General features: G+C 37.4%; 1 protein-coding gene across 4 annotated transcripts; it reads right to left on the reverse strand.

Annotated features, from left to right (window-relative positions):
* Positions 1 to 1107: 1107 nt before the first annotated feature.
* Positions 1108 to 19747, reverse strand: LOC127631464 (lipolysis-stimulated lipoprotein receptor-like). 4 transcript variants are annotated; one of them, XM_052109578.1, is made up of 11 exons: positions 19581 to 19747; positions 16499 to 16825; positions 15501 to 15620; positions 15035 to 15091; positions 13751 to 13897; positions 11028 to 11225; positions 10892 to 10942; positions 10588 to 10701; positions 8861 to 9149; positions 2014 to 2464; positions 1108 to 1910 (listed from the first exon to the last, which is right to left on the reverse strand). In XM_052109578.1, exons 1-11 carry the CDS (start codon positions 19618 to 19620, stop codon positions 1875 to 1877), a joined length of 1830 nt encoding a protein of 609 aa, XP_051965538.1. In that variant the 5' UTR covers positions 19621 to 19747; the 3' UTR covers positions 1108 to 1874. The 4 variants fall into 4 exon arrangements, with proteins under 4 accessions (XP_051965538.1, XP_051965537.1, XP_051965540.1 ...); XM_052109577.1 differs by having other exon boundaries at positions 10573 to 10701; XM_052109580.1 differs by lacking the exon at positions 15035 to 15091.
* Positions 19748 to 19962: the final 215 nt, after the last annotated feature.

Genomic DNA, 19962 nt, shown 5'->3' on the forward strand with positions numbered 1-19962 from the left:
CGCCTTTCCGAATGTGCTTATTAGCGTATTCCACGGCTAATGCAGCTAACGGTACATTGTCTATGATTGTATTCACGGAGACCGGAGCTATGTCGTTATTTACTTTCAGTTACCATTGTCTCGGATTGTATTCACGGAGACCATACAAATATACATATATATTCACACATATATGGCTGAACTCCGGTATTTACGTTGTCAGTCATATTGGTTCTGATTTGTTGTTGCTGTAGTATTCAAAGCACGAGGTGTAAAGACAGCCCTCTTCCGGAAAGGGGGCGGAAAGCAGCAGCTCATTTGCATTTAAAGAGACACACACGAAATCAGCCTGTTTTTGATTCCACCCAAAAAGAGGCATTTACAACATGGTATAATATATGATCCGTGGGGTATTTTGAGTTGAAACCTCTCAGACACATTTTGGGGACACCTGAGACTTCTATTACATCTTGTAAAAAGGGGCATAATAGGTCTCCTTTTAACTAACGTTAACAAATGGAACCTTACTGTAAAGGATAACCCCACAATTTATAATTTATAGTTGTTGCTCACCAAAAACAAAATATGCCTTCATTTGACTTATGACTAACAAGCCGTAAAGCCTTTAAGATTTAAAGAGTCTCGCTATCAACACCACGACCATCATTCAGAAAATAGTATAAAAAAATCGTACATGGTGCTGAGGAAATTACGTTAACATTTTCATTTTTGTGTGAACTACTTCTTTAAAACCACCAGATATCACAAGGAACTATGTAGTTAACCTTAAAATTAGTCTTAAACACAAATACCTAAAACAAGCATAGCTACACTTTTACAGGCCTACCAGTCATCCACACCTAACAATGCTACTAAAGACAGATTAACTTCATCATATTAACAGAACCTTTTTTCACATCAAATGTTGGGAATGTAATGACGTAAACAAACAATATCATAAATTTGTTAACACATGCACAAATTAATCAAGTGTGTCATTCCCTCCCACTATTTCAGTTTCTGGTACATGGATGGTTGACTGCCATCCAGTGGCCACAGAAGCACCAAATTACTTGTGTGTTAACAGCAAGGTATTCTTCACACTGATCCCTAACAAGACAACACATCTGGGTGTAATTGAAAAACTTTATTGTAAATTGCAGTTTTTACACAGTTAAACTATATGAGGTTATGACATGACTGTACAAAAATATAAAAATGGCAAAGCACTGTACGACCACATCTGATGTTAGAGTTAATATTAGAAGGATGTATAAAATCAATTTACACAGCATAAAAACACTCATTGGGTATTTACAAACAATACGTTTAATTTGTAAATCTGTTGCATTTAAAAAATAAAACATGTAAAAAAATACAAAATTAGAGCACATTCACTAATTTTCAGACACTACATTACCTCCGACTACTGGCACAAAAATCAAGTATCAGTTCATATCAAGAGCAATTTTTCGTTTTTATATATATATTACATTAAAATAACAAACTCAAAAAATACCTGAAAAAAGAGAAGGCTCTATTGTTGATCTTTTCCATGACAATCAAACATGTATACAAATCTAAACCTTTAAAACATCTATTAGACATTTGTACAGAAAAACATCAACGCTGATGCTGTGTGTCAGATAGCAGTCATGACTTGAGCATTCACTGTTAAAAATGTTCAAGACAAGCAACAAACCAGGAAAAATGTTAATCAGTTATTTCAAGTTCATAAACAGGCCAGGGCTGTAAAAGACATTACAAACGAATGTCTTAGATTGTACAAAAGATGACTCACAAAAGATGATACACATAAAGGACTGAATGACCATGAAAACACAAAGCTGCATCACTAAAACACACAAGAATTATTTCCATCCAAGCATCCACTGTCACACCACCAAACTCTCTCTGCTCACAGCTCCATTCTGTCAAAACAAAAGAAAAAAACACAGGCGCAGTATTAGTAAGAAAAGATGCATGATTTAAACATTTTATTGAATTACACACAATACAAGTAGATTTTCATACCTTTTTTAAGTTGCTCTTTTTGGATGAGGACAAACTTTCATTGTCCTCCGTGTAGGGTGGGGGAGGGAAGTTGCTATGGTTACCATGGCGATTAGGGTTCCCAGAGGGTGGGGCGAGGGGTAGAGGTGGCGGTCCCCCTTGCGTCACTCTGTAGCGGTCAGAACGGTCGCTCTCACTGTCCAATTGCTCTCGGCCTCGGGACCCCTGTTGTTTGCCCAGCTTCTTTTCCATGGCCTCCCGCAAAAAGCTGTCATCGTACGCGTCCCGGCCCCCATGGCCACGATCATACTCCAGATGCATTAGGTCATCACGACTGTGGGCACGGCGACCCTGGAAGCCAGCACCACGGAAGGAGTCCCCACGACGGGGACTAGGGGTGTAGTCACGACGCTGCCGGTCATCGTAGTCACGATCGTATCCTCGTCCACTGCTGCTCCATTCATCGTCCGAACTGGACAGATTGAAACAAAGAATGTTTAATCTTCATAATAGAGGTGCCATTGAATGATAGGCATAAAGCAAGCAAAATTCTACTTTTAACACCCGTTCTACTAGTGTTGTCACGGTACCAATATTTCAGTAGTCGGTACCGATACCAGAGAAATTTCACGGTTCTCGATACCAATTTCGATACCACAGCAAAAATATGCTAATATGATAATGTGCTATTGAACCGAACTTTCCAGAACATTTTTTAAAGTTTAATTTAATTTCATCATCAAAATGATGTCTAATCAATAAATTCTTAAAACTTTTAACAAGTGAAAATATAACTTTTTAACATGTCATTTTATTTTATTTACTTATTTGTATTATATTACATAGAATATAACATTTTACTAAAAAGTTTATATATGTTTATTAAATTCCTTCGATTTTATTTTGAATCATGCTTTTATTATGACGTGTTTTTTGCTGTTTGCCTCAATTTTCCGGATAAACAGAACGTGTGATCATTGAAGACTTTAAAGTCACGTCTGAAATCTCATCTCTTTAAACTGGCCTTTAAGTCTGACAAATGAAATGTAGAACACAGGTTTTGAGTGTTTGTATTAGACTACTGGTGTTTGTGTGTGTGATCATTTTGAAATGTTTTAAATTGTATTACTGTGAAGCACTTTTGATGTGCGTGCAGATGCTGCAATTTTAATTATATAAATATATATTTTACATGATTCACAATGGATAAGTTTTATCTCATACAACGTGAATGATTCTCAATGTTTGTGGAGTTTATTTAAAGTTTGCTGCTTATCCACAGTAAGATTGCAGCCTTTAGTGGTTTAATAAATCACACTAGGACATATAACGATTGTAATTTTAGTTTTCCATTTCAGTGTACAAGGAGTAACAGAGCACACATTCAAAATAAGTCTGTGAGCATTTTAAAGCAGTCGTGTGTCATTCATACTGTGCGCTGGTACCGGATTGATTCGGTGTTTGGTACTACCGGTACTGCAGAAACACTGATATCGTTACATCTTTTTATTTTAGTATCGACTTGGTACCGATGTACCAGTACTTTTGACAACACTACGTTCTACACCTATAGATATTTGAAACCTGGACAATTTTACCGGTGTCCAAAACACCACTTGCAAAGATCATAAAATTGGGTCCATCCATATTGCAGCTTATTCTGGCCAAGAAGAATCAGGGAAGGCCTATTTGACCAACATGCAATGCAACCAACAAAAGTTTGTCTTGTTTTTGTTTGCCATTTAGGGCAGGATTTACAGTGCTGTGAAGAAAGTATTTGCCCCCATTCTGTTGTTGTGTATATCTCATTCTATATTGTTTCAAAAATGCAAACAAAATCTAATGTAAAACAAAGGCAGCACAAGTGAATAAACACAAGATACAGTTTTTAAATTATAATGTTATTTATTGAAACAAAAATGTTATCCATTACCTACTGGGCCTGTGTGAAACAGTATAGAAAACATTTCTCCAAGAGCACAGCGACGACTCCTCCAGGAATCACAAAAAAGCCAAGGACAACATCCAAGGAACTGCAGGCCTCTCTCACATCAATAAAGGTCACTCTTCATGACTCCACTATCAGAAAGACACTGGCCAAAAAACCACCCATGGAAGAGTGGCAAGGTGAAAACCACTACTAACCCAGAGGAACATTAAGGCTTGTCTGAATTTTGCCAAAACACATCTTGATGATCCTCAAAGCTTTTGGGAGAATGAGTTGAAAGTGGAACTATTTGGAAGACAGGGGTCCCATTACATCTGGCGTAAATCAAACACAGAATTCCACAAAAAGATCATCGTAGCTATGATCCAGCATGGTGGTGGTAGTGTGATGGTGTGGGGATGCTTTGCTGCTTCAGGGCCAGGGTGACTTGCAATAATTGAGGGAAACATTAATTCTGCTCTCTACCAGAAAATGTTAAAGGAGAATGTCCGGTCATCAGTCAATGAGTTGAAGCTCAAGAGCAACTGGATTATGTAGCGAGACAATGATCAAAAGCATAGGAGTATGGCTCAAAAGAAGCAAAATTAAAATTCTGGAGTGACCAAGTCCAATTCCTGACTTGAACCCGATCGAGATGCTGTGGCAGGACCTTAAATGGGCAGTTTATGCTGGAAAACCCTCCAATGTGGCAGAACTAAAGCATTTCTGGAAAGAATAGTGAGCCAAAATTTCACCACAGTGTTGTGAAAGACTGATTTTCAGTTATCGGAAGTGTTTTGGTTGCAGTTGTTGCAGCTAAAAGGAGGCACAGCCAGCTATTAAGTTTAAGGGGGCAGTTAGTTTTCACATGGGTGATATAGGTGTTGGATAACTTTTTTGCTTCAATAAAATAAAAAAATAATAATAATAATAATAAAAAAAAAAATATATATATATTTGAAAACAGTTTTTTGTGTTCACTCAGATTGCCTTTGCTTTTTGTTATATCTCTTTTCAAGTCCTAAAACAATTTAGTATTAAAAATACACAAAATAGAAGAAATCGGTTAGGGCAAATACTTTTTCACAGCACTGAATCTAAAAAAACGGTAGTCGACACCACATAGGGTTGCTCAGATACCAAAATTTTGGCTTCAGAACGAATCCAGCCCTGGTACCTCAGTATCGATATTTAATCAATACAATAGGCAACAAATAAACAGCCTCAGATTACAGAAGAAATTACAAGTTTGAGCACCCCTGATCAAAATTTCTGTTGCTGTGAATAGCCAAGCGTGCAAAAGATGGCCTGATTTTCAAGAGGCATAAAGTTAAAGATGACACATTTCTTTCATATTTTAAAGGGGTCATGACATGTTTTTTTTTATTGTATTATTATGTTCCCTTAGGTGCAATTATAGTATTAATATATTTTTTTTTTAATAAAAACTTTTAAAATCTAGTGATTTATGACCTTTTCCCACCCTGTTTCTCATCCTCTGATTCAAACAGTCTGTTTTGGGGGCGTTTTCCATTTAAGACTTCAGTGTTAACGCCCACTGTTATGATTGGCTAACGTCAGTGCCTATGTATCAATTATTGACGCCCCAGCCAGAACAATATGCAAGTAAACTAAGTAAAAACACTGTGATTATTCATAATGAATGAAATTGCGCTTTAAAAAGTAGTTTAAAGTTTAAAATAGATTACTTACAGTTTGCGTCGTCGTTGTTCCCAGAATAGTCGGCACGGACTTATCTTTGAGCAACAGTTTTCTGGCAAAGCCAGCATCATATTGAGATTTGTTCTCAAAACAGTCATCCTTAAAATGTACAGAACAAACGCTTAAGTTAACACTGCCGTGACTGGAACGTCCGCAAAAAATAAACTGCATCCATTTTTCCCTGACGTCTGGATCTTTCGGCTGCTTATTCAGAGGTTTTGTTTGACCACAGCCAGGAACAGCACATCTGTGTGGCATCGTAATTTTCCTGTGCACAAGTAGTCTCTGTCAGAGCTCGCTGTCCATCGACTGAACACTTGTGAAGCGCACGGCGATACGAAATGAGTGTAGTTGTCTTGCGCTGGAGGCGGTCATATGCAAACGCTGTTACGTCACTTCTAACCGACACGTCACTTCTAACCATGAATCCAGAACGAGCTGTATTTTGAGCTTGATTAAATAAATGATTCGTTTAGAATGGGGAGGACGTCTTAAAATATTAAACTTGCAGGACGTTTTAATGATACAAAGACCTCTTATATACCAAAAGATCAAGGCAAATTTGGTTTCTCATGTCATGACCCCTTTAAGCAATTTTACTTTTTTTATATCCATCTTTTACGGTTTCAAAATAACAAAAAAAGGAAAAGGGCCCAAAGCAAATGTTTGGACACCCTGAATGGTCAGTACTTAGTAACACCCCCTGGCAAGTATCCCAGCTTGTAAAATCTTTTTGTAGCCAGCTAAGTGTCTTTCATTTCTTGTTTGGGGGATTTTTGCCCATTCTTCCTTATAAAGGCTTCTAATTCTGTGAGATTCTTGGACCGTCTTGCAGGCACTGCTCTTTTCACGTCTATCCACAGATTTTCAATGATGTTTAGGTCAGGGGACTGTGAGGGCCATGGCAAAACTTCAGCGTGCGCCTCTTGAGGTAGTCCAATGTGGATTTTGAGGTGTGTTTAGGATCATTATCCTTTTGTAGAAGCAATCCTCTTTTCATCTTCAGATTTTTTACAGATGGTGTGATGTTTGCTTCCAGAATTTGCTGGCATTTAATTGAACACATTCTTTCCTCTACCAGAGAAATGTTCCCTTGTGCCACTGGCATCAACACAAGCCCAAAGCATGATCGATCCACCCCCGTGCTTAACAGTTGGAGAGGTGTTCTTTGATTAAATTCTGCACCATTTTTCTCCAAACATACCTTTGCTCATTGCAGCCAAAAAGTTATATTTTAACTTCATCAGTACGCAAGACTTGTTTCCAAAATGCATCAGGCTTGTTTAGAAAGGTGTCAAATGTTTTAAATTTGTGGTGAGGACGCAGGAAAGGTTATCTTTTCATGATTGTCGCTGCACAGTAGAACAGTGCACCACTACTCCAGAGTCTGCTAAATCTTCCTTAAGGTCTTTTGCAGTCAAACAGGGGTTTTGATTTGCCTTTCTAGCAATCCTACGAGGAGTTCTCTCTGAAAGTTTTCTTGGTCTTCCAGACCTCAACATGAACTCCACCATTCCTGTTAACGGCCATTTCTTAATTACGTTACAAACTGAGGAAACGGCTACCTGAAAACACTTTGCTATCGTCTTATAGCCCTCTCCTGCTTTGTGGGCATCAATTATTTTAATTTTCAGAGTGCTAGGCAGCTGCTTAGAGGAGTCCATGGCTGCTGATTGTTGGGACAAGATTTAAGGAGTATATATAAAGCTTTGAAATTTGCATCACCTGGCCTTTTCAAACAATGATTGTGAACAAGCCATAGCCCTAACAAGCTATTTAAGGTCTGAGACCTTGGTAAAAGCTTGGTAAAATCAGAGCTCAAATTTCTTGGGGTGCCCAAACCTTTGCATGCCACTAATTAAACGTCACCCTTTTGCTGTTTAATTTTCACACTTGGCCATAAAGAGATTTTAATTAAATTCATTGTCAGATTTCATCAAAAAAATGTCACATCCTTTAAAAAAGTTTTATCATCACCATATTGTAGTAAGTTACCGAAATTAGCAACAAGATAATATCGTATCATTTTAACATTTTGGGTATCGGAAATTTTTTAGTACTGGTATATTGGTGTATCCACATACCACAATACAAAATAAAAAAAGTGTGGAGTGTGTAGACAAATGTCTACATATTAATATCAGTCCGCAATTGGTTTAACAGACAACACGTTAGAAATTAGCAGAAATGTGTAGACTTTTAAATCAGAAATTAGGTCTGTACACAAGTAATAAGTACTGATTAATTGAGAGACAAATCTCCAAAAACTAAGTGGAATATACAGTTCTGCTCATGTCTATTATGTTTCCTTTCTATTAATTGCACCCCAATTGCATAAACGTCAGACAATCAGATTAGAGCTTGCTAGATCATGTCAGACCGTGACTTAAGTTTGCAATATAGGGTTCCCATCCTTTTTTTATTATATTCCTTTTCCTCCGCAATTTTGAAATGCCCAATTCCCACTACTTACTAGGTCCTTGTGGTGGCTCGGTTACTCTATCTGAGTGGCAGAAGACAAGTCCCGGTTGCCTCCACTTCTGAGACAGTCAATCTGCACATATTATCACATGGCTCGCTGTGCACGACACCACGGAGACTCCCAGCATGTGGAGGCTCACGATACTCTCCACGATCCACGCACAACTTACCATGTGCCCCATTCAGAGCGAAAACCACTTAATCGTGACCACGAGGTGGTTACCCCATGTGACTCTACCCTCCCTAGCAACCGGGCCAATTTGTTTGCTTTAGGAGACCTGGCTGGAGTCACTCAGCACACCTAGATTCGAACTCACGACTCCAGTGCTGGCAGTCAGATTCAATACTTGCTGAGCTACCCAGGCCCCATGGTTCCCACCCTTTTTAACCATTGAATTTCCATGACATTTCCAGTTGATCATGAATTCTGAAAAAAAAAATGTTTTTAAAACATTTTGATTTAGACTGATTTGGTAATTAATAATTTAGACCCATCTGTGAACCATTTTGACCAATTAACTGATTCGATTTGATTAATTTACATGACTTTTCTATGCCTGGAAAACACAATTTAAAAATTCCCAGATATTTCCTGCTTTTACACGACCACGGGAACCTTTGAAAAATGCTTCAGACAGTCAGTAAATGGACTGTGGGTGGACCAGAGGCATGCTGTCTGTCTATCGTGACTATTGCTGGTTCTTGTTTTTCCAATAACTATACGATTCACTCACTCACCCTCTCCCACCGCCCCTAGGCACACCGTCTCGGCGAGCAGGTGGATAGTCATCTCGGTCTCTGTAATTGCGGCCAATATCATCCAAGTTCTCCATAGATCGGGCACGCCCTCGATAGTCAGGGCCCCGCCTGGGCTCGTCCCGTCGCATGTGCTGAGAAACACTGCTAATGGTGCTCATATTCTCGTCCACATCATCATACACCGTGGTGAGCTGAGGGGGCCTAGCCCGACCTCGATTTCGAGAGTCCGGACCGTCGTGCAGTGAGCTCACCTCAGTCACACCATCCACTGGAGGATAGGAGAGAGAATGAGAAATAGGAAAGAGAGCCAAGATAAACAGGAGTGGAAGTGTAGTTTAGATTAGGTGAGTGTGATTGTGAGTGATGGTGTGAGTGAGTGATTGAGCAAATGAGTACCAGAAGAGGGAAAACCAGAAAGACCAAAAGAGAAGGAAGGTTTTAATGAAGAGTTACATAACAAAACAATTACAAAAAAAAAACAAACAAACATAATTTTACCCCAGTCTTGAAAAAAAGAGAATCTATAGGAAACAAGGTTAAAACGAGCTTTGTTTTCTTTAGATTGCCTGTGGGTTTCCACGCATAAAGTGATTTAACCAAGTAGTACATATAGAATTTCCAGATCTGGGAAAGGGATAGTTCACCCAAAAATGAAAAATCTCATATCATTTACTCACCCTCATGCCATCCCAGATGTGTTTGACTTACTTTCTTCTGCTGAACACAAACAAAGATTTTAAGAAAGAAATCTCAGGTCTATTGGTCCATTCAATGCAAGTGAATGGTGACCAGATATTTGAAGCTCCGAAAATGACAAAGGCAACGTAAATTAATTAATATGACTCTAGTGTTTAAATCCATATCTTTAGTAGCAAAATGATAGGTGTAGGTGAGAAACAAATCAATATTTAAGTCCTTTTACTATACATTTTCTTCCCTGCCCAGTAGGTGGTGATACGCACAAAGAATGTGAATTGCCAAAAACAAAAGTAGAACACTTATGAGAGAAGAGCAATTAGGATGGCTGGTGAAAGTGGACATTTATAGTAAAAAAGATTTTAAAAACAATAGATCCATTTCTAATCAACACCTATAATATCCTTTCTGAAGACATGGATGTAACTACATTGTATGAATTACTTTTATGCTGCCTTTATGTCCTTTTTTGGGATTAAAATTTCTGGCCACCATTCACTTGTATTGAATGGACCAACAGAGCAGAGATATTTTTCAAAAAATCTTTGTCCATGTTCAGCAGAAGATAGTCATACACATCTGAGATGGCATGAGGGTGAGTAAATGAGGAATTTGGGTGACCTATTCCTTTTACCAATTAATTTCCATGACTTTAAGATGTTCATGATTTCTGATTTAAGATTTTTTTTTTTTTAGGGAAAAAATATAGTACTATTCTACATGTAAAATAATAATAAAGATTGTATAGTACTCACAAAGAGCCAATCATAACTACAAAATACATTTTCAATACATCATATTCAGATTTTATATATTTCCATGATCTGGAAATTACCATTTTAAAACTCCTTGATATTTACAGGTCTTCTGTGATTGCAACGAATGTTGATCCAGAAATATGTCCTACAATGTTAAATCACATTAAGCAGGTTTTACACCATTCTGCTATAACCCAGACCCCACTACAAGGACAGAACTCCATCCCCAGAACTCACGACGGCTGTATTTGCCTCCAGCATTTCCAGGACGACTAGGGTCAATGTTGGCCAGTTCTCGCTCCATGTAGTAAAGAACCCGAGTTGGGTTTCCATCTTGGTCGGCCTGGACACGGTATCCACTACGGGCTGAAAACAAATAAGATCTTAGACATTTATCACACACCTATTTCTCTTAGATAGATATTCTAGGCCATAAGTTTGAATACACACTGTCAAGTATAGTGCAAAGTCAAAACATGTATACACAGTGGAAAAAAATTAGACAGTAAAATAAACATAGGTCCAAAATTCTGATTTAGTAAAAAGTTTCACTCACTTCCTCCGTTGTCGTGGTCTTGCAGCAACGGCACTTGAGATCCCTGACCAACTGTTGTGAAAGAATGAAACACTTATATATAAATGCAAAATCAATCAAGGTGAATTAGGAAATTTTTATGTTTATGAAAGCCTACCAGAGCTGGCCCCATCATAGTCTATACCATAGCCATTGGAAGGAGCGCCAGCAACGCCTGCTGGCATAGGCAGCATGGGAATGCCTGGCGCAACCCCACCCACTCCATAGGCTGGTTGGCCAAACATGCTTGGCGCGTAGACAGTGGGTGCATACTGACTTGGCACACCCGATTTTACCATTTTACCAGCCTCATATACTGTAAAGAAGAGACAATTAACATCAGTTTTACATAATGTTTCTAATTTGCCATTTGTTACTGTCACACACGCATGAATTCATCAACATATGACATCAACATTTACACATTGGCAATCAGAAACTTGGCCCACCCAGTCATGATAAGGTAATGAGGAAGCATGAAATAAACTGTTATACCTAGACACCAGATGTAACTATCAACAAAAAACTAGAGATGCACCGAAGTATCGGCAGCCGATATTTATCAGCCAGTTATTGACTAAATTAAAACCATCGGCATATCGGTTATTAGAATTAAAATTGAAATGAAAAATAATAATAATAAATCACTTTATAGATATTCAAATTGTATTTTCTGTTGTGAAATTATGTGTTGTGAAATGTACTATACAAATAAAAATGACTTTAATTGAAAGTGGCATTTACCTGTACATGATTAGGGAAACCATACAAAATGCTTTGACCCATTTTGACTTCTGAGACTTTGGTATGGTAGCCATTAAGGCTGCATGGTTGATTGAGTTACGATTAAATCACAATATTGAACAATTACTAAATCTTAAAGGTTCCACCCAAAAATTTAAATTCTCCCATAACTGAATCACCATTATTCCATCCCGGATATGTATGATGATTTTTTCAGCAGAATACAAATTAAGATTTTTAGAAGAAATTCTCGGTCCATACAATGGGTGCCAAAAATGTGAAGCTCCAAATATCGGCATAAATGTAATCCATATGACACCACTGGTTAAAACAATGTCTTCAGAAGCAATATGATAGATGCGAGTGAGAAAAAGATAAATATTTAAGTCTAAATTTTTGCCTGCTCAGTCAGTGTCCACTTTAACTTTCACATTCTTCTTCTTCTGTTTTTGGTGATTCACATGCATAAACACATGGGCAGGTAGATGTTTCTCATAGGGCTGGGACAACGCGTCGACTTCATCGCAAAATATTTGCGTCGATTCGTCAGACCCAAAACAAAGATGGCGGCGCCGGAGTGTAGTAGCAACACGAGTGGCTCCTCAGACTATCAGAAGTGCAAGTCGGCACGCACTCGTTCCTCTAAAGTATGGGAATTCTTGTGATATGTCATCTTTGCAAAATGGAGATGGCCTTCCATTCTAGCACCACGGCAATGCACCAGCACCTGAAGAGGCGCCACCCGGCACGCACGCACGCAATAGTTACTGTATTCTTTCAATAGCTCTAAGAAAGGGTGGCTGGGTGACCTTTTTATTTTTTTATTGAATGCTAGACATCAGAATGAATTATTTTGCTCTTGTACACTTTTACTTGAATTTTATTTTTAAATTTTGAGTTTAAGAAAAAGGTAGAGTGTATTACTATGTTGTTGTTATTTTTATGTGAATGAAGAATTAAAAGATGCACTTTTTTCAGTAAGCTAGGACTATGTGTTTTCAACATAAATGTTCAATTCTGTTGGTTCAGGAAGGACGCCATGACAAGCTGCTGGCTCCCACTGTCGCTGTTAATTGTTATTTATTTTTTGTTGGAAAAGCACTTTCTGTATTAGCTTAAAGCCCTCAAGTTTACATCGGTTACTGTATTCTTTCAATCGCTCTAAAGTATTTTGGGTGACCTTTTTATTTTTTTTTATTGAATGCTAGACATCAAGTTGTTATTTTAATCTGAAAGAAGAATTACAAGATGCACTTTTTTCAGTAAGCTAGGCCTATGTGTTTTCAAGGCTTCAAGGTTTTATTGAATGCTACCTCTGACTAAGAATGCATTACTTTGCACTTGTATAGTCTTTTATTTTGGAATTTTAAGAGCAATAAACATATATTGCAATGTTAAGGAATTCAGTTTCTCAGCCACACATCATATCATTTCTGACTATATGGATTTAACCACTAGAGCCTTATGGATTACTTTTATGCTACCTTTATGTGACTTTTGGAGCTTCAAAATGTTGGTACCCATTCACTTTTATTGTTTGGACCTACAGAGCAGGTATTCCTCTAAACATCTTCATTTGTGTTCTGCAGAAGAAAGTTCTGTTGTTTTGAACGGCAAAAGAAGTACAAAAGTACATTCTTTCACATCAACCATAATGCTATGATATAGTCTTTTTACCTTCTATTTATCTTTCATTGTTACAATTTTGGCCTGTCATGTGTTCAAGAGATCCAATCCATTATTTATTGTTAGAACAATAAAAAAGCTTTTGTACCGCTTTGTAAATTTTTTAAGTATCATTCCTGAGCAAAACAGTGATCTGATGATAAAATAAGGTGAGTTGCAAAATATCGTATCAGCATATATTTTTTTGTTTAAAACAAACACCAAAAGAATACATGTTTGTTATGACCCCTTTCATAAAAATAAACTTGAAAATAATAATAAAAGTGCATTTTGAAAACTGTCCCCATTTGTTTAACCACTGCCCTTTTCTCTGGCATCTCATTCAGTTTGATTTACTCTCATCCTCTCTTAATGAGGAACACCATATTTCTGCCTAAAGGGGAAAAGGAAGTGACGTTATTGAGGACTCACGGGCACGGGGACAGCAGCAGCGATCCGGGCAGCAGGGGCAGCTGACGTAACAGCAGCAGGTATGAGGACAACACTGACACCAGCAGATCCCGATCAGGAGCAACAGCAACAGGAAACCCAGGACAACCAACACCACTAACAACCAGTCTGGAGAAAAAAAATCCCATAAAGAATTGGTTGGAAAACACAACCACTTGCATCAGTTGCTACATAGCACACAATAGGCATGAAACTGAAAACTGAAAACTTTCATTTAAATTTTTTTTTAAATGGTTCTTTACTTAAAGTTAATACATGTAATTGATGTGCCTCTAGTGGCACCAAACATCATTGCCAAGAAAAAATTATATATATATTCCTGGCCCAAACTGATGTCATTGGTTGAGACAATATCGCTGCGTCAGGCTGGTCGGGGTGCTCAAATGAACGGAGCAATGTTTTGATAACGCCACAGTGCCAGAGTTTATCCTTTTTGTGAAAATCAGCCTATCAGTTGATTACTTTACTAGCAGGGATTACCCTTAAAACCTATTATAACACGCCTCACCCATAACAAACAAAAAACAAGCTAAAAAGAAAGCACAGAGAAAGACAAAGGTTGAAAAAACAAAACCACTGAATGATTATTGAGTCTCACTGTTTCTGTTGTTTGGAAAAGCCTGCACTAACATTTAGAATGCAAACTTCTCTCTTCACAACCCTTGTTTAAATGTCATATTCATGTTGGGAGATGTCAGTGAACATGAGCAATGTGATGTCAGCTAGCACAAGAAAGTGACGCACATAAAGAAAAACCAGCCGGGCAGGTTTGCCTCATAATACTCTGCCAGGGCTCAATTCCAACATGAAACCATAAAAACATCCTACATGCACAGACATAATCCTTCTAAGATATTCCACAATCTGATGCAAACAAGAAAACGTGTTTACCATCAAATCCAAATATTTCAGGGATTTTTCTCTTAATAACAATCATTTGTTCAGTTAAAATAATATCAACCAAATTATAGAGGATAAATTGAGTCTCATGAGCAACAAAATTGATTTACATTGACACTTAGGTAAGCAAATTACCAACTAAAAGATCTGGACACCTGTCCTTCAGAGCCTCATTTTTAATCACATCAAATTAAATATGGCATCTAATTTGACTATGATCTATTTATATTTTTTGTTACTTTTCTGGTGCAGTAGTACAACCACCAAGACCTGACTGTGGCTGGTGAAGGATTTAAGTTCAGCCCCAAACTTAACCACACTTCTAGAGAGATGCACTTATTCTACCTTCCATGATCAGTAAATCAATGCCAGGCAGCAGGTCTGTAGTATTTGACTTTCTCTCTGTGAAAGAAAGATAAAGCCATAATTACTAAAAGAGGCCCTACTTCATTGGCCCAAGGAGAAAAGGAGTAGCCTAAATATTATCTGACATACTTTGGTATTTCATTACAATATACATTATTATTTTGTTGTTGTTTTATATATATCTATAACATAGACCACTCTTATATAGACCACTCTTAAATCCTTCACAAGCAAACAGAAGTCAACTCAAAGCCAAAAAACAAACATCAGAAAAAATCATGCAAAAATAAATAGATAACATTAAATTAGGCCCAATCCTTCATTTGAGCTGCAAAGCTCTACCAAACCCAATTAAAACTGAATGAGTGATCATGTGTGCTTGTGTTAGAAAACAAAATCCCACATAATGAAACGTTTGGGAGTTTGTGAAAAGGTAAACACTTACCAAGCACAATGAGCTCTGTGAAACACTCTCCATTTCCTGACAGATCCTGTGCTGAGGCGACGCTACAGACATATACGCCACTGTCACCCCATGCAGTCTGAGCAAAATTAAGGTCTGCATCTAAAATTGAAGAACAGGCAAAAGTTTTATTCACCAAGAAAAAAGTTCTCTCCATTAAATTGCCAATCACCCCAAAACTGAAACATTCTGTCATCATTCAGCTTTTCACCCCATTGTAGTTTCAAACCCTATGTTTTTACCCTTGTGTTCTTTTCCACAGGAACACCAAGAAGTTGCTCAAATTTTCTGATTTGAATGTGCACAAGTGAGATTTGAACAGATCTCCCTTTTGTGATCCACAAAAGAAGAAAAAACTTTTTTGGGTCTGAACCAATATGAGAGGGTGAGTAAATGGCTGTTTACATGGACACCAGAAATCAGCATTTTGCAAGAAAGTGGTTTATTGCAAGAATGTGGCATTCCCATTTACATGCACTGTATAATCAGCGTACTCTTTACTCCAGTGTGTATTATATATATATATATATATATATATATATATATATATATATACGGCTTGGTCAGTAAGCAGCTCACCAGAGCAACATAATTTCCCTGTGAAGCTTGTGTATTTAACAAACAAGGCATCCGAGGAAGACTTCCCCATTTCATTCTCTGTTGCACCACTTTATTTCTAGATATTCCAGAGATTTTGCTGTGTTTATTTCTTTAAATTTCTACTGCAACCTGCAAAGGAACTGCGCTGCAATAGTGGGGTTTCCCTCTTATGTAAAACTTCGGGAAAACAGCGTTCTCATTTACATGATGATCAGATTGCCGCTTTATGCTAAAAACTACAATAAACAGTTTTCTTAAGAGCATGTATACTTAGTCACTGATAACATAAATTACATTTTTTGGTCAGTTACGACTTAACTCAAATTCTTTAGTCTATTTAGCCCACGAGACATTTACTGACACCACCAATTTCAACTTACTATTAGTGATGCTAATCTGGCGGCCTTGGTAGTCCTTGCCAAGTGAGACTTCCGTCTGTTTTGAAGCCACTATGCGTATGGTCCTGAAGCTGTCTGCACACTCGATGTTTGGGTTGTAGTTTGGGTTGGATTGAGCAATGGCATTGTCAGCACTGCTGGGGTTCAATGCAGCTTGGATTGGGTCCCTGCAGTAGGACTTGTACTTCCAGCTGATCAGTGGTGGGCTTGTAGACGTGGTGGTGAATTCACAACGGAGTGTGACCGGCTGGAATAATATGACCACATAGCGTGGGTAAGGGCAGATTACATTGATGGCTGTGGTGAAGCCTGTAAGAGAGGAAACACATTTGAATATAATGGCATCCACAAATACGTTACAAACATTTTTTGCAACAGCAGATGATTTAAGCCATTCCCAACAACTTGAAGATGGCAATTAAGAATAAATGGAGATGGAAAACTGTCCAGACTGGATTTAAACTCCTTTTATGAATGTAACAAAGAGCCAAACCATGACAAAAGGAAGCATAATGTCAAATGAAAGGTCTTGGGACATCACTGAGACCTCAAAAAAGCTAAAGACTAAGTGATTTTAATGAGCTAGACTGAAATAAATAACATGGAATTCTATAATATAACTATTATTAACATTTAGAATATTCAGGAAAACCGTGGTTTTACATGCAGGAAGTACTGGTACTGTATGTAAACAGCGTTATATCACAATAACATGCAGATTGCTGTTGTTAGACTTTCCTGATTAGTCTAAAATAAAAAAGACGAGTAATTTAACAAAGTTTAGAGAACAATAGCCATTCACAATTTATATTTAAGCAGTGTTTATCAGATGATGTGACTCATGTGTCTGACCGAAACTATTCCAGTGTGAATAGGACATTACCACCTCCCACACAAACCACATTACACTTACAAGAGCAAAAGCACGTAAATAACCAATATGCAATTTGTGAGAATGCCTGATGTCTATTTTAAATAGCCATGCACATTTGTGCATTATCTGATGGTTGTGATGACATCCATAAGTAAAGGCAGAGGTGTAAAAAGTACTCAGAAATTATACTTAAGTGAAAGTATGGATTACTGGGTGAAATTTTACATACTTGAGTTTAAGTAAAAAGTATTCATTACATTACATTGTACATTGAGTATTAAAAAAGTAACATTTTCTAGCTAGAATGAAATCAAGAGTGTAGATTGTATGAGAGGATGATGTTATATTCGACTGGTTTGTTAATTCGCCTTTTTACTGTCTCTGATGACATATTTCTCCCACAGTGGCATTATCAACCTGGTCATAGTATGTCTATAACCTGTCCTGAGACGTGTAATGAACCTGGTCATAGTTACAATAATTACACTACTGTTCAAAAGTTTGGGGTCATTTGCCTGAAATGTTTCTCATGATCTTAAAAACCTTTCAATCTGAAGGCGCATACTTAAAAGTTTGAAATTAGTTTTGTAGACAAAAATATATTTATGCCAACATATTAATTTATTTAATTAAAAATCTAACATTTTATATATATATATATATATATATATACACATATAAAAAAACATTTAAATTGATGACTTGGGCCAAATAATTAAGAAAAGCAGCCACTAAGTGCCCAGCATATAGACAGGAACTCCATCACGGTTTAAAAAGCATCCCAGGGTGATACCTCAAGAAGTTGCCTCAAGAGAAAATGCCAAGAGTACATTTCTGCAAATTCTAGGCAAAGTGTGGCCACTTTGAAGATGCTAAAATATAACCGTTTTGATTTATTTTTGAATTTTTTAGTCACAACATAATTCCCATTTCTATTATTCCATAGTTGTGATGACTTTACTATTATTCTAAAATGTGAAAATTACATATTTTTATGTGGCCAGTTGTACATAACATGGCAGTTTCCTGGTGGAATGAACACTAGATGCACTAAAACAACAATTACTTTTATCCGTTTCACTAAAATCACAAGTAAAATGGCAGATTATCAGTTCACAAACACTTACTAAACACTTTTTATTTGTTTAATTTTTAAACAAAGAGTCCCCAGACTCAAAGCTCATGTGTGTTGCCAGGTTGAGGACACGCAACAGGAACGAGCAAACTGACAATGGCAAGTGACAAGCCTTACATGTTAAGTTGATCAGCTAATGTATACGTTTGCAATGTTTTTATTGTTTGCAAATTATAAACTAGCTCATGTGGATTTTTTAGCTAGACGTATTGCTGGCTTCCATGGCTGCAGCACGCTGTGTTTGCCCGCTAACTTGTTTCAAATCTGAGCATTTTATTTTTTAAGATTTTGTTTTTTTTTATGTTTACTGGACTTTGTATGACATTAAGTGATAAATGAACACAATTGATGTCATTATTTTTTGAAGACATCCTCACTACGCAACATTTTTCACAAGTGCCTAAAACTTTTGCACAGTACTGTATATTACATTCAGCCGGGCAGTCAGATACGGTCTAGTCGCACAAATATTTCAAAGTATCCAAAGATCAAATCAGACACGAAATTCCAACTCTGCAGATGGTCAGAACTCCACACAGCCTCCGATCGATGCTCCAATCGAAATGACTGACCTGTTGTGTGTCGGATACAGTGAAAAGTCAGCTTCAGTCCATGGTATTAAAGATACATATTAATAAAGCATAATCGATCAGTATTATTACATTTGGGCTACTAAGGGTAGCTTGAAAGCTCTAGGAATTACAATTAATAATTTTGCATTTGTTTAGGGATTTTGAAAAACCATAATAAGCCTCAAGTGCAAAACAACATGTTGGCTTTCTTTCCAAGCCAAACATAATAAAGCCTAAACGATTACTTTCGTAGGCCTAACTTTTGGTAAAATGTTTTTTGAAAGATCAATTACTAGAATATTCATAGGCCCAAAACATCTGGCCTACTAAGATCCAGTCTTATAATCAAATAAAATCTATTGATCTAATGTCGGGCTTCTCCTACAACTGTACGTCCATTAACTAATAAGTGTAAATAATACAGCACAAACTCTCAAAGTCACACCTGAGCTTTGGTGAAGAAAAACATGAAAACGCCTCTACCTGTTAGCATGAATAGGGTAAAGATTATACCCTGCGGCATATTGTCCCACAATCCTTTACAAAAATATACAACATTAAAATGCCGAAAAGATGTAAAGAAAGTCAGATTAAAGTGTTGATGATGTTGCTTTGTTTTCTCAGACAGGTGCAACCGCCATTTCCTGCAGCAGGACGGTTTGAGAATGTAACCCGAAACTCAGGTGCGCGCGGAGGGCCAATGCAAACACACTTATAATCATAGGGGTCCAGTGGAGAACAATAGCATTTGTGTTCAGAAACATTGCCTGTTATACGTTTTTTTTTGCTTCTTGAACAATAACAGTAATCTTTCTTAAACATTACTCCGTTACTGAACACCCGGCCCGACAAGATTAACCCTAAA

The sequence above is a fragment of the Xyrauchen texanus genome, chromosome 38 (assembly GCF_025860055.1).
Source record: "Xyrauchen texanus isolate HMW12.3.18 chromosome 38, RBS_HiC_50CHRs, whole genome shotgun sequence".
In the NCBI taxonomy this organism is placed as follows: Eukaryota; Metazoa; Chordata; class Actinopteri; order Cypriniformes; family Catostomidae; genus Xyrauchen; species Xyrauchen texanus.